Source organism: Triticum urartu, chromosome 5A (genome assembly GCF_056163025.1).
Source record: "Triticum urartu cultivar PI428250 chromosome 5A, HENAU_Tu73, whole genome shotgun sequence".
Taxonomy (NCBI): Eukaryota; Viridiplantae; Streptophyta; class Magnoliopsida; order Poales; family Poaceae; genus Triticum; species Triticum urartu.
Window position 1 is genome coordinate 654,425,469 of NC_141877.1, and position 14,167 is coordinate 654,439,635.

General features: G+C 43.2%; 1 protein-coding gene across 1 annotated transcript; it reads right to left on the minus strand.

The window, feature by feature from the left end:
* Nucleotides 1–11,800: 11,800 nt before the first annotated feature.
* LOC125511422 (flavonol synthase/flavanone 3-hydroxylase) lies at nucleotides 11,801–13,209 on the minus strand. The gene is made up of 2 exons (XM_048676788.2): nucleotides 12,343–13,209; nucleotides 11,801–12,263 (listed from the first exon to the last, which is right to left on the minus strand). The coding sequence occupies exons 1-2, from the start codon at nucleotides 13,132–13,134 to the stop codon at nucleotides 12,045–12,047; spliced, it is 1,011 nt and encodes a 336-aa protein (XP_048532745.1). The 5' UTR covers nucleotides 13,135–13,209; the 3' UTR covers nucleotides 11,801–12,044.
* Between the last annotated feature and the right edge of the window lie 958 nt (nucleotides 13,210–14,167).

Genomic DNA, 14,167 nt, shown 5'->3' on the forward strand with positions numbered 1-14,167 from the left:
GATAAGTTAATAAAGGTGTCGCGTCGATGACTGGATATATATTAAATGAAGGTAATCTCCGACATCAACAGATGGATGATGTCAGGGCGGTTTATCGTAATCTTGAAGTATGACGTCACGGCGGTTTACAAGATCAAAAATGAAGATAAGAGAGAAGATTTTTCCTAAGTGTGGAAGATTGACATGAACAAGTTCAAACCAATCTGGGGCCTAATGTTGGGGATATTACTACTGGAGGTAAACCGGCCTTATGTAGCCGGGTTGACTCTTTGAAGATTAGAAGCCCGTGAAGATGTAAAGATGATGGCGCTTTACGGAGGGCCCGAAGGCGGGTTACAGTCTGAAAATGTAAACCGGCCTAGTCATGTAACTTGTATAGTAAGATAGAGAGAGAGAGAGAGAGAGGCCAAACCGGATACGTTTATGATCCGGCTTCGGGACTCTGTAGCCCGGCGGGCGTCAACCTATGTATATAAAGGGACGACCCGGCCGCGGTTTAGAGACAGACAACAACAACTCGAGAGCCAGACAAAGCGGATTCGCTCCCTGGCCTTCGAAACCCTAGCAATACCAATCACAACTAGACGTAGGCTTTTACCTTCATCGAAGGGGCCGAACTAGTATAAACTCCCGTGTTCCCTTGTCCGGTTTAACCCCTTTAAGCTAACCCGTTGCGATGGCTCCATGATTAAGTCCTTTCATGAGGACATCTGCCGTGACAAATCCACGACACTTAACGTTCAATGACGATCGGTATTATGAGTTTATGTGTTTTGATGAACCGAAGGTAGTTCGGAGTCCCCGATATGATCACAGACATGACGAGGAGTCTCGAAATGGTCGAGACATAAAGATTGATATATTAGACGGCTATATACGGACACCGGAAGTGTTTCGGGTGATTTCGGAGAAAACTGGAGTGCCAGAGGGTTACCGGACCCCCCCCCCCCCCGGGGAACTAATGGGCCACATGGGCCTTAGTGGAGAGAGAGAGGGCCGGCCAGGGCAGGCCGCGCACCCCCTCCCCCTCTGGTCTGAATTGGACTGGGGAAGGGGGGCGCCCCCCATTCCTTCTCCCTCTCCTCCTTCCTTTCCCCCTCCTAGTAGGACTAAGAAAGGGGAGTCCTACTCCTACTAGGAGGAGGACTCCTCCTCTCCTGGCGCGCCCCAAGGGCCGCCCGCCCCCCCTTGCTCCTTTATATACGGGGGCAGGGGGCACCCTAGAACACACAAATTGATCATTGATCTCTTAGCCGTGTGCGGTGCCCCCTCCACCATAATCCACCTCCGTCATATCATCGTAGTGCTTAGGCGAAGCCCTGCGCCAGTAGCTTCATCATCATCGTCATCACGCCGTCGTGCTGACGAAGCTCTCCTTCGACACTCAACTGTATCAAGAGTTCGTGGGACGTCACCGAGCTGAACGTGTGCTGATCGCGGAGGTGCCGTACTTTTGGTACTATGATCGGCTGGATCGTGAAGACGTACGGCTACATCAACCCCGTTGTTATAGCGCTTCCGCTTACGGTCTACGAGGGTAGATGGACAACACTCTTCCCTCTCATTGCTATGCATCACCATGATAGATCTTGCGTGTGCATAGGAATTTTTTTAAATTACTGCATTCCCCAACACGCGCCTTGTGGCGGCGGCGAGGAAGGAGGGCACGGACGCCATCCCTGTCGCACGCGGGGCGACGCGGGAGGGGAGACCACACAAATCTATTTAGGAACATGTGCAAAGGGATAAAGAGAGAAAGTTAACGGAGAACTACCAAATCCAACGACTTTGATTTGTTCGTGTCATATTTTCACTGCTAATTTTCATTTGACTGGTTTCAGTTCATTTTCATTCAAATTTTCTGGTCATCAGACGTTGTGATCCATGCAGTAATTAGTTGTCTAAAGTTTTTTCGCCTTCTGTCGATTACGCATTGTGATGGCTACATCATTTCGCCTTCATTGTGATTTTTGAATTTTTTTATATTGTGTTATATGAATTTCATGCTAACCATATAATATTTTTTGTTTCTGCCTATTTTTTTGGCCATTTCCATGTCCGAGACTTCCTTTTCTAATTAGATTATAAATTCCTACATTTTGAGCGGTCCATTCTTGTTATGTGAGAATTACTATTGTCATTTTTAGCTTTTGAGGTACAAAGTTACAATTTATATTTTTTGCATTTAATTACTATTGGGATTCTTTCCATATCAGTTTGGAAATTTTTATTATTCATTATTGTTCTCCGAGAATTACTATTGTCAGTGAGTCATTTTACCATTTTGTAGTCGTTGTATGTGACTTGATGTACTGTTTTGATTTTTTGCATCTTAGCCTGGATTTTTTAATGATTTACTCTCGAGCACCAAGAATTGAGTGGGTTGAATTTTTGTGTGATGATGAATTTGTTTTCAGTCGACTGTCATTTCAGTTTCATGCATACAAGTGTCATGTTTTATTGGCTGATTTGTTTTTTTTCTTGAAGGTCCGTTTGTTTTCAATTGAATGTGAAATAGACATTTCCGAGAAGAAAACCAAAACACGTGATGACAATCCTGCTGTCTATATGCTCACCAGAGAGAGACAAATCTGCCTGTTCTAGAAAAAACAGAGACAATAACCCCCTCCATTCATCACTTTCACGTCCATTGGTTAGGATATCAAATCAATGTCGCTGGGTGTGTGAGAATAATGAATAGATTTCAGTGACAGGAAGGCGGCTGCCACATCAAGGGAGCTGCGGCGTTTCCATTTCTAGCTGGTTGGTGCCAAGTGATGATTGATAAGGATAATGAAACTGATTTACACGGGCCACACGGTGAAGATAATAAAGAAGAGAAAAGACCCAAAATCTAAATTTACATAGAGGATAATATTATTACGATCTCTTACGTGTGATCAAGATTGTTGTTGAATACTGAAGATTTGCATGCAGAGGTGAATGTTGATATCACTATGAACATTTCTTCATGTGTGCAAGCAATGCCCCGCGGGTTGCCGCAGGAATCAATTGCAATATATTTTATTGATATGATTGTATGAAACATGCATAGTTGAAAAGTAATAATATGTAAACTACAAATGAGTGTTAGATATAATTTTTAACTTTTAAAATTTTGAGATACAAAGTTATAATTTATATTTCGTTACAATTAAATTACTTCTATATTAGCCTACAAAACTTTATTATTCATTATTGTTCTACCAAAATTACTATTGTCAGTGCGTAATATTTATCGTTTATAGTTGTTGTATGTAACTGTTCGCACACGAACACGTCACCGTGTACCTCCAACGCCGACGGTGATGCACCACAGCTCACGTCGAAGGAGACCCGTCCGGAAGCGCGGTACACAAGCAATCCGGCAGGTGTTTTGAGGACCCGAAACCCCACACGTCCGGGAGGGACCCCGTCTGGACGCGCGGCGGCTATGGGCTGCCCTAGGTCGACCTGATCGCCCCTAGGGCCTCGTGGATCACTGTCCTGCAACTAGAAGAACGAACGAAGAACGAGGAAGAAGAAGAACGAGGGAGAGAGATAAAGGTAAAGGTAAAAGGTGATATATTGATAGATCGATTGTGTGTTCTTCAATCGGCCGTCACCTCTTACATATATATGAGACGGTTGGACTTTTCGTACAAGAAAAGGACTTAAATCCCGTCCAAAACATCAAAAGTTAACTTAACTTGGACTACGAGGGCCGGAACTTCCGGTCAGCCCGGAACTTCCGGGCTAAAATTACATCAAGTAGCCCTCTTGCACCGCTCCTGCAGGTCGCATATGGCGTCGGATCGCGATGGTCCCAAAAGCAAAGTTGTAGATCTTGCAATGGAGAAAAACTCTTTAGTTATTCACTTTTTCATCCGAGGTCTTCTTGAGGTTGAATTCGGGCCCGCAAATCTACGAATAATGTTAAAACTCCAGTTTTGGGACGCACCGCGTGCAAACTTTCGGTTTAGCCCGGAACCTCCCCGGAACTTCCGGGGCAGATTTTCGCAGCACACTGTTTTGCCTCTAACTTTTATATATGAACTCTGATTGAGACGATTTTTATATCAAAATCGACCGTGTCGACGAGGCGAAGACAACTCATGTAGAATTGTTTCTCGTATGGGGCCATCTTGGGGGCGTAATTAGCTGAATTGTGTTCTGGATAGTAAATCTCAGTACTTCGAACACAACTTCGGCCTTACAGATGAGACCGGATGGGTATGTCCCAAATATCAAAGTTTCTCCTTTAAACGATATGAAACTTTCTTACTTTGAGCACTTTTCCATTTGAGGCATTCTTAATTATGTTTTTGATCATGCCAAAATCTGGTGTCAACACATGCCCCCCTGTTTTTCGGCAAAGCTTACGTGCCGAAAAATAACTTGCACATAGCTTGTTCTAATGACGATGTCAACACTCCATCGGCCATTTTGCATGTTCTTAGGACGATAAGTATATATGGGCCATTGCTTGTTTGAACCTCTTGATGCAAACTTGGGTGAAAACTTCTCAACTTCTATAATAATCCGGTGATAAGGTTCCATAGACCGAAACCATCCTCCGAACCATATTGTTCTCCCTTTCGCTAGGATTTTGCAGATAATCAAGAATGAACTTCTTCCAATCCTTACTTTGTCTGCATAAAAGTTTCATTAGTGGCCGAGGTGGTGAGCTCCAATTCGGCCTTACCTATGTTGGCAAGAATAAGCATCGGCTATTGATAGATGTGCAATACACCATGACCAACATGGTAGCCGAGTGCTTGCTATGCCAACTCTCTCCAATTGTCATGTCTAGATATATGAAGAATCTTAAAACAACACATGGTAAATTTTACATCTAGACATACCTCAAGATAAACTAAAAGTGATTCGTCAAAACATTGATAACCATTGGATATTTTTTGCACTACTAATAACGAATCACCGAAAGCCTGAATATGTATAGCACCTATAGCAAGGGAAAGCTCCAATCTGAATAACAATGCATATTCGGCTTTTATCATTTGTGCATAAATATTTTAAGCGGCATGAGGCTTCACAAAATAACACCATAAGGAGATATATAAGCAACACCAACACCCTAGCCATTGCTACAAATTTAACCATCAATGTATAATCTCCATGGTACTAGAGAGATAAAGCTAAAAACAATATTATGCATGATGTCAATATGATGCTCAATAATAAAATCAACCATGATTTGGCCTTACGTAAATTCTGAAAACTAATAAGACAAAGCACGCCCAATCAAAACATAAGTTCACTTTGCAGTTTTGGTGAATTGGTCTATGCATAATATCTTCAATGGCATCAACTTGACAAATTTCTATGCAAGCACTTATCTCAATCTCTACTCAAACTACGGATGATGTTAGAATACCACACCGGCCATTCTTAGATATATTCTTAGGGCGATAGTTAAGTATCGCCCATTACCATGAGGTCCATGTAGAATTCATCCACCAAATCAGGAATAGACAAAATAAACAAATGAAATAGCAATAAAATATTTTGGCCCCTTTGTATTAGCAACAAAAATGTAACTAATCAAATCTATAGTGATTTGGCAATACCCTCTCATGATATAGAAAATTATGTTGCATTCGTGGATCAAAATAAATCCATGGAGGGTAATTGGTCATACCTATGGATGAATTCCATGGCAAAGGCATCAATGGCATTGTTGAAGAAAATGGATGATGTGCTAACCGAAGATTTTGATGTTGTGATGCACACCTTCGGCTTAATTGTTTGTTGCTTCCATTCTTCTCTTTATTCACTTTTATTGTACTTATTGCAATAGAAGCATGCACATCATTTTTGTTATGATTGATCCTCTTGGGAACCCATGCCATGTTCTTCTGTCTCAGCTCTTGTGCGCTAAGATTTCGTAATTTTTTCTTTTGCCAATACAATAAGCCTAGTGGGAATCTCGACTATGATTCTGCCTTGACCAATGGCAATTACTTTTTGGTCTTGTGCACCCTCAACTTCTTTTCTTCAGATTTGGCACTCTAATTTTTATCAATTGATTGCTTCACTTCTTTGCCTTTTGTAGCCAATGTCAACACTTTAATTGGCTCTTTCTTATTTGAGATCAAATCTACGACCATCTCTTTTCACGCGGTAAAATTGCTTTACCACCTCTTTTCTTCTTCCTTGAGCTCTGGACCGATTCCTTATGATTGAAACGGTCTTTGACGCATGATTGTTCAAATGTTGATCTTCTTGGAGCTGCATAGTATTGGTGAGATGGTCTAAAAATAAGATGGAGAATGTGCCCTTGTATCATACCTGTTCCATGATGAATATGGATCTATATGAGCATAGGGAGGCATCCACGGCATTGGCATTGGCGGACCAAAATAAGGATATGAATATGTTGCATTAAAATTCTCACTTTGCCAATACCGATCCTCATATTTGCGCCTTGGGGTGATCTTGGTTTCTTTGCATGATTTGGCCGATAAGTATTCTTCTCTTCACTCTTATTTTGATATTTATCCAATAGTTCAGCGAAGGTGATTTTTGATCTCTTACACTTGCGCTTATTTTGGGATTTGTTTTCTTTTGGTTTGCTTTCATTGATCATTGGATTTTCTTGCTGCCCCAGTCCTTGGCGTCTCCATTGTAGCTTCGATTGAATTTTCGCCCTCAAGATTATGTTCATTATGCTCTTCAACAACTTCTTTACTTGAAAGCTTGATCCCATCACCTGCAATTTTTACCTTCTCTTTAAATGGATCGGCTTGAAGCAATCGATGCAAAAACTTTTTGCCATTAGGACCAATCGGAATAGACTAGTCATCTCTTGGTGTTCCAACAAATTTCAATCGTCCTTTTTCAATGTCCGATTTAACTATTTGACGAAACATGTTGCAATCCTCAAAATTATGCTTGAACGAATCATGCAACTTACAATACATTCGTCCTTGGACAGATGGCTCAACGTGGTGATCAAGAATTCTTATGTAATTGTTTTTAGCAACAAATCAAATATTTGGTCACACATGCTTGAATTGAAGGTAAAATTCTTGTTTTCTAGATGATCTTGCTGTGTGAACGGCTTTGGAGATAAGCAAACAAATGGTTCAGATTTGGAATCTCCCCATTCAGCTATGCATTGTGTTTTCCACTCTATCTCCGATGTCTTTGGATAAGATATTATATTAGCATCGGTTTGCTCAGGAGATTTTAACCTTGGCTTTAAATTTCTGAAACAAAAATAGTTAGAACATATATGTCTCAATTGAGACCAAGTGTAAGCCAAGTAAGAAATAAACAAAGGTACCCAATTAGATATGAGCTTTAGATAAAGCAATGGGGAAAGCCTTGGCTGCAATTTTTTTTCGCTATCGGTCTTTCTGAATGGTGCAATGTGTTGACCGATATGCTTTGTGACAATCTGATTGCTAACAAATAAATACCCTTCTTCATTGGTCTCTCAATATTTCTTATGTAGATTTTTCTAATATATGCATCAACAACTAAGTCATGACAAAATCTGAAAACAGATAAATTAATTGCTAGACATACCTCTTCAAATATGTTGGGAGAGCATGATGGTGATGTGACTTGAAGAATATCTTGCTCCACCTTCGAATAGCTCCCCAACGCCTTGCCATCATCTTTTTCTTGATTTCGTGCATCATTAGTTTGAAGATCTTTGTCCACCAAACTTTCTTCGACTACTTGTTCTTGTTCTTGAAGCTCGTCAATTTCTATGGCACGAAACTCATAGGGCAGGAAGTAGGTTTCCATTAACTTCAGAAAAATTAAGTATGGCTGTCTTGCTATACTTTCCATGCCCTTTCTTGACAATGTTTGCCTCTTTGGATTTGACGGATTCGGAATATATACTACTCGATTCGGCTTTTTCAACCGAAGCACTTTTAGTTTCCGAATCATCATTCTTTTCACCGGTTATATCAATTGGCAAGGCTTTTTTTTTCTTTGAGCTAATTCCCTATCAATTCTCTCTTGGTGAAGTACTTGCACCCTATCACGCAAAGCTTTAACTCCCCTCTCAATTTCAGCCCACTCTAGATTAGTTTGCCCCCAGTGCTTTTAGGATCTTTTGGCAATGAAGTGCTAGTGTTGCCGAAATTTTGCAATTGTGTAGGGGGCGGATAATATGCTGCGGTACTAGGTGGAGGTGTATGCACTGTTGTATAACCATATGCTCCCTCACCAATATTATCAATTGATGAAGTTTCATCTTCCTGCAAAACTCTAGCCTTTATTGCAGCATAATCAGGAAACAACCCCTTTTCATATTGTTCAAGACAAAGAGCATTGATTCTCTTGTTTTGTGCCAAGCTCTTTTTTAATGCAGTCACAACCGCTTTTGGAAGGGATTACTCTGCAATACTTTCAGATTCTTTCGGCAATGATTCGTAAGTGTTGCCGAAATTCTTGAATTGCATAGAGTATGCATTATATGCTACAGTATTTGATGAGGGCACATGTGTTCCTGTAAAATTTTCACTTATTCGGCTATGACCATGAAGATGCGGGGCCGAATTATGAACATCTACAGTTGCATACGGTGCTGAAAAATTACTAACATGAGGTGTAGCATATGATGGCTGAGAATAACTAGCCGAATAGCTAGTAGTATCATGGCCAATTCTCCCATCCATCGGCAAGGTTGGATTCACATATTGCAAATTAGTTGCCGATGAATAAAAAGGCGAAACACTTTCTTCTATGCTATTGAAAATTTTAACATGAGGTGTTTCAAATTGATTACCTAAACCCATCATGTTGTTCATCGGCATACGGATTTCTAGGGTTGCCGATGCATGAGAGTTAGGATACATATGTTGCACGTTGCTAAAATCATGAGAATTTGAAGTATGAAGATTATTTTGCATCGGCCCTTGCACGTAATTAGATGCATGATTGATAAAATAAGGGCTAGCCGATAGATCATGCTCATTAGGTGATCTAGCAACAACACATGAATTATTTGCATCTACAAAGGGGAATTGGGTATTCATATTACCTTTGTAGATTGCAGCAACTTGATGGCGGTCTCTTCGTAGCAAAAACGGGCTGGAGACCATTCAAAGCTTCATCCCCAGCAGAGTCACCAAAAAGTGTGTTCGCACACGAACACGTCACCGTGTACCTCCAACACCGACGATGATGCACCGTAGCTCACGTCGAAGAAAACCTGTCCGGAAGCGCGGTACGCAAGCAATCCGGCAGGTGCTTTTGAGGACCCGAAACCCCACACGCCTGGGAGGGACCCCGTCTGGACGCGCAACGCCTATGGCCTGCCCTAGGTCGACCTAATCGCCCCTAGGGCCTCGTGGATCACCGCCCTGCAACTAGAAGAACGAACGAAGAACGAGGAAGAAGAAGAACGTGGGAGAGAGATAAAGGTAAAGGTAAAAAGTGATATATTGATAGATCGATTGTGTGTTGTTCAATCGGCCGTCACCTCTTACATATATATGAGGCGGCTAGACTTTCCGTACAAGAAAATGACTTAAATCCCGTTCAAAACATCAAAAGTTAACCTAACTCGGACTATGAGGGCCGGAACTTTCGGTCAGCCCGGAACTTCCGGGCTAAAATTACATCAAGTAGCCCTCTTGCACCTCTCCTGCAGGTCGCATATGGCGTCGGATCGCGATGGTCCCAAAAGCAAAGTTGTAGATCCTTACAATGGAAAAAACTCTTTAGTTGTTCACTTTTTCATCCGAGGTCTTCTTGAGGTTGAATTCGGGCCTGCAAATCTACAAATAAAGTTAGAACTCCAGTTTCAGGGCGCACTGCGTGCAAACTTTTGGTTTAGCCCGGAACCTCCCCGGAACTTGCCCGGAACTTCCGGGGCAGATTTTCGCAGCACACTATTTTGCCTCTAACTTTTACATACAAACTCTGATTGAGACGATTTTTATATCAAAATCGACCGTTTCGACAAGGCGAAGACAACTCGTGTAGAAACGTTTCTCATATGAGGCGATCTTGGGGGAGTAATTAGCCGAATAGTGTTCTGGATAGTAAATCTCAGTACTCCGAACACAACTTCGGCCTTAGAGATGAGACCGGATGGGTATGGCCCAAATATCAAAGTTTCTCCTTTAAACAATATGAAACTTTCTTACTTTGAGCACTTTTCCATTTAAGGCCTTCTTAATTATGTTTTTGATCATGCCAAAATCTGATGTCAACAATAACCTGATGTGCTGTTGTAAATTTTGGCATGTTTGCGTGGATTTTTTTCACCCGATGAATCACTCTTAGTCATGTGCTGTAATTTTCGGGTAATGTCGAATTTGTTTTTGGTTAAATATCAGTTCAGTTTCATGAATACAACTATCACTTTTGTTTTGCCTAAGTTTGGCTAACGCACAATGTTAACTCCTCAACTCACACAACAGTGAATGAAGAACTAACAAATCCAACAACTTTGATTTGTTCGTACCATTTTATCATCGCTAAGTTTCATTTGATTGGTTTCAGTTTGCTTTCATTCAAAGTTTTTGGTCTTCAGATCACACAATGTGATTCATGCAAAACAATTACTCCCTTCGTTCCCAAATATAAGTCTTTTTATAGATTCCAACAAGTGACTACATACGAAGCAAAATGAGTGAATGTATACTTTAAAATATGTCTACATACATCCGTATTTTGTAGTCCATTTGAAATGTTTAAAAAGACTTATATTTAGGAACGGAGGGAGTAGTTGTCTAAAGTTTTTTTCACCTTCTATTCGATTGTGCGTTGTGACAACTACATCATTTCGCCTTCACTATAGTTTTTGAATTTTTATATATTGGGTTATATCATTTTCATGCTAACCATATTTTTTTGTCTCTTCTTGTTTTGGGGTTATGTCTATGTCCGAGGCTTCCTTTTCTAATTATATTCTAATTTCTTTTTAGCGATTCATTATTGTTATGTGAGAATTAGTGTTGTTGATTTTTAGATTTTATAATTTTGAGGTACGAAGTTACAATTTTTATTTTTGTTACAATTAAACTTGAATTACTATTATAATTGTTTCCATACCAGCATGGATTTTTTTATTCATTATTGTCCTCTCAGAATTAATGTTGTTAGTGTTTATATATATATTGAGATTGAGCCGGACATCATATTGAGATTGACGAAGTCGCCGCAGACGCCTTCGTAGTCGATGGGAACGTCTCCACCCACTGAACGCGGATCGCCGGAAGGTTTGAATAAATGCAGGAAAGAACGAGCAACAATATCAACTCTAGGGCTTGAATTCTTGTCGGCTGTGGATATCACTGTCCTTCTAACCATACAATCACATGTTGGTTTGTTTTTACCGTTTTATAGTTGTATATGACTGATGTGCTGTTTTTTGTTTTTTGCATCTTAGCCTCGATTTTTTTCAATGGTTCGCTTTTAGTCCTCAAGAATTGAGTGGGTTGAAGTTTGTGAGCAATGACAAATTTGTTTCAGTCGAATGTCAGCTCGGTTTCATACATACAATTTTCATGTTTTTATTGGCTGATTTTGTTGTTGATGAAGGTCAGTTCGTTTTCAGTTGAATGTGAAATAGACACTTCCGAGAGGAAAACCGCAGCACGTGAAGACGATCCAATGCTCACCAGAGAGAGACAAATCTGCCTGTTCTAGAAAAAACAGACAATGGCCCCCTCCATTCATCACTTTCACCACCATTAATAATGGTTAGGATATCAAATCAATGTCGCTGGGTGTGTGGGAGTAGTGAATGGATTTGAGTGACGGGAAGGCGGCTGCCACATCAGGGGAGCTGCGGCGTTTCAATTTCTGGCTGGTTGGTGCGAGGTGATGACTGATAAGGATAATGAAACTGACTCACACCGACCACACGGTGAAGATATAATAAATAAAGAAAAGAAAAGACCCAAAATCTAAACTTACATAGTACTATTGTTTGTTGAATATCATTACGATCTCTCACGTATGAGCGAGATTATTGTTTGTTGAATACCGAAGCTTGCATGCAGAGGTGAATGTTGATATCACTACGAACATGTGCTCATGCGTGCAAGCAATGCATGGACGACGATCGATTACTGTGGTAGCTTGTTGATCTTGCAGTACATGTAGTCCTCGAACGTCTTGGCCTTGTAGTCGTACTTGGCAGGGATCTCGCCGGCGACGAGGCGCGGGTGCGGCGCGACGACGTACTCTAGCCGCGGATGCACGAACACAGGCCACGACATCCGCGTCTTCTCCTTGCTCACCGTCACCCGGTGCAGCACCGCCCTGTACCTCCCATTGCTCAAGATCTGCCACAAACATATTCTCGGACGTTCACTTGACGAGACGGTACGATCAAAGGGAAGAACAAATGGAGTGTTAGCTTGCCTCGATCTGGTCGCCGACGTTGACGATGAGGGCGCCTGGCACGTGCTCGACGTCGTACCAGCGCCCGTCCTTGGACACCTGGAGGCCCGGCACGTCGTCGGCTACGAGGACCGTAAGCGCGCACAGGTCGGTGTGCGGCGCGAAGCCGAGCACGAGCTCCGGCTGCGGGCACGGCGGGTAGAAGTTGACCTTCTGCATGAGCACCAGGCCGTCGTCGCCGCCGCCGAACGCCTCCGCCATGGCGCCCTCCTCCAGGCCCAGCCCCGCCGAGAGGCGCTCCAGTACCTCCCGCGTCAGCCGCCTCATGTGGCCACAGTACGCCTCGTTGGCCTCCCGGTACCCCCTAGGTTTCTCCGGCCAGAAGCCGTGGTTCACCGCGGCCGGCGGCGAGATGGTGTGGAACAAGTTGTCGGACCATATCTTCCTGTCGCCGGGGCTCCTCTGGACGCTGGAGCCGTAGCCCTCGGTCTTCCCCGAGGCCGGGTCCATGGCGTACCGCTGCTTCTCCTCCTGAGGGAGCGCGAAGAACTCCCGCCCCACGCGCTGCAGCTCCGCCACGGCATCCGCCGGCACGCCGTGGTTCACCGCCTGGAAGATCCCCCATTCCCTCGCCGCCTCCACCATGCGGCTGCCGGCGTCCGGCAAGGACATGTCGACCACTGGGATCTGCAGCGGTGAGGCCCCGCGGAAAGTGGTGGTGGGCGGCCGCTCGTGCTCGGGCCGCACGAACTCCGGCGGGAGCGCACCCAGCGAGGACGCCAGCACCTGCACGCTCTGCACCACCCCCGCCATACCTCGAATCAACCAGCTCAAGATTTATATTTGTGCAGATCTCGCGCCTTCTGCGTCTATATGCCGGCCGGGCGCATATTTGTACTGCCCGCTGTGCCGCGCCCGATGTTTTAGTTGTTTTATTATTAGTTTTTTTAGAAATGTTCTTTTTAATGATTGATTTTTTTTTGCCGGAAGTCCTTTTAATGATTGATGATTGCTCACCACGCAGCGTGGTGAGAAATGTTTTGTACTCTCCCTCCAATCCAAATCAAGTGTTGTAGTTTTGAATTGAGGTTAGTTTAAAACTACGACATTTGTTATGGATGAGAGGTAATAGTTGTTTTGGTTTAGTTGGGTATGCATCATACATACTACTACAGAATACCTCGCGCGTTGCTGCAGAAATAAATTGCAATATATTTTACTGACATGGTTGTATGAAACATGCATAGTTGAAGTAATAATAGATAAAAGGGTTTTTTTACATGTGTGCCCCTGGTTTCTTAGCTCTACTCATTCATCCCGCGCTCTTAACTTTTGCTCATATTTTCCCACTTCCTTAGCCGAAACCCTCAGAACAGGTCACAACGGACGTTATCGTCGGGTCAATGGCTTGACCATTAACTCTGACGAGTGGGGCCGCATTGGACTGTGTCGTCCGTTGGACCTGACAAGTGGGGCCGCGTTGGGAGGTGTCGCTGTTCGACCATTGGGCGTCCCTTGCATTAAACGCATCCGCGCGTCGCCACGAGAGAAGCCTGCTATGCATGCACCTAGCAAGTCTGCCTGCATGCGTCGATGAGCGCAGCCACAACAGAAGCTTGCTATGCATGCACCCAGCAAGTCTGCCTGCATGCATCGGTGCACGCCGCCACGATGCGCCGACCGAGCCTGCATGCATCGATGCATGCCGCCACGATGCACTGATCGAGCCGCTTTCGTGCACGCCATCCGCCACAGATGCAACAACGGTCGCTCCCGCTGGTTCCTCTCTTCTCGCACGCTTGTCTCCTCGATTTAGAGCATTGTTTTTTTAGATCAGTTTCAGCCT

What these genes read in the sequence shown, in the direction of transcription:
- LOC125511422 (XM_048676788.2), bottom strand. Translation starts at nt 13,134, where the DNA reads ATGGCGGGGGTGGTGCAGAGCGTGCAGGTGCTGGCGTCCTCGCTGGGT. An exon ending in ACGTCGGCGACCAGATCGAG is followed by an intron (nt 12,264 to 12,342) that starts GCAAGCTAACAC and finishes TGTTTGTGGCAG; the next exon opens with ATCTTGAGCAATGGGAGGTA.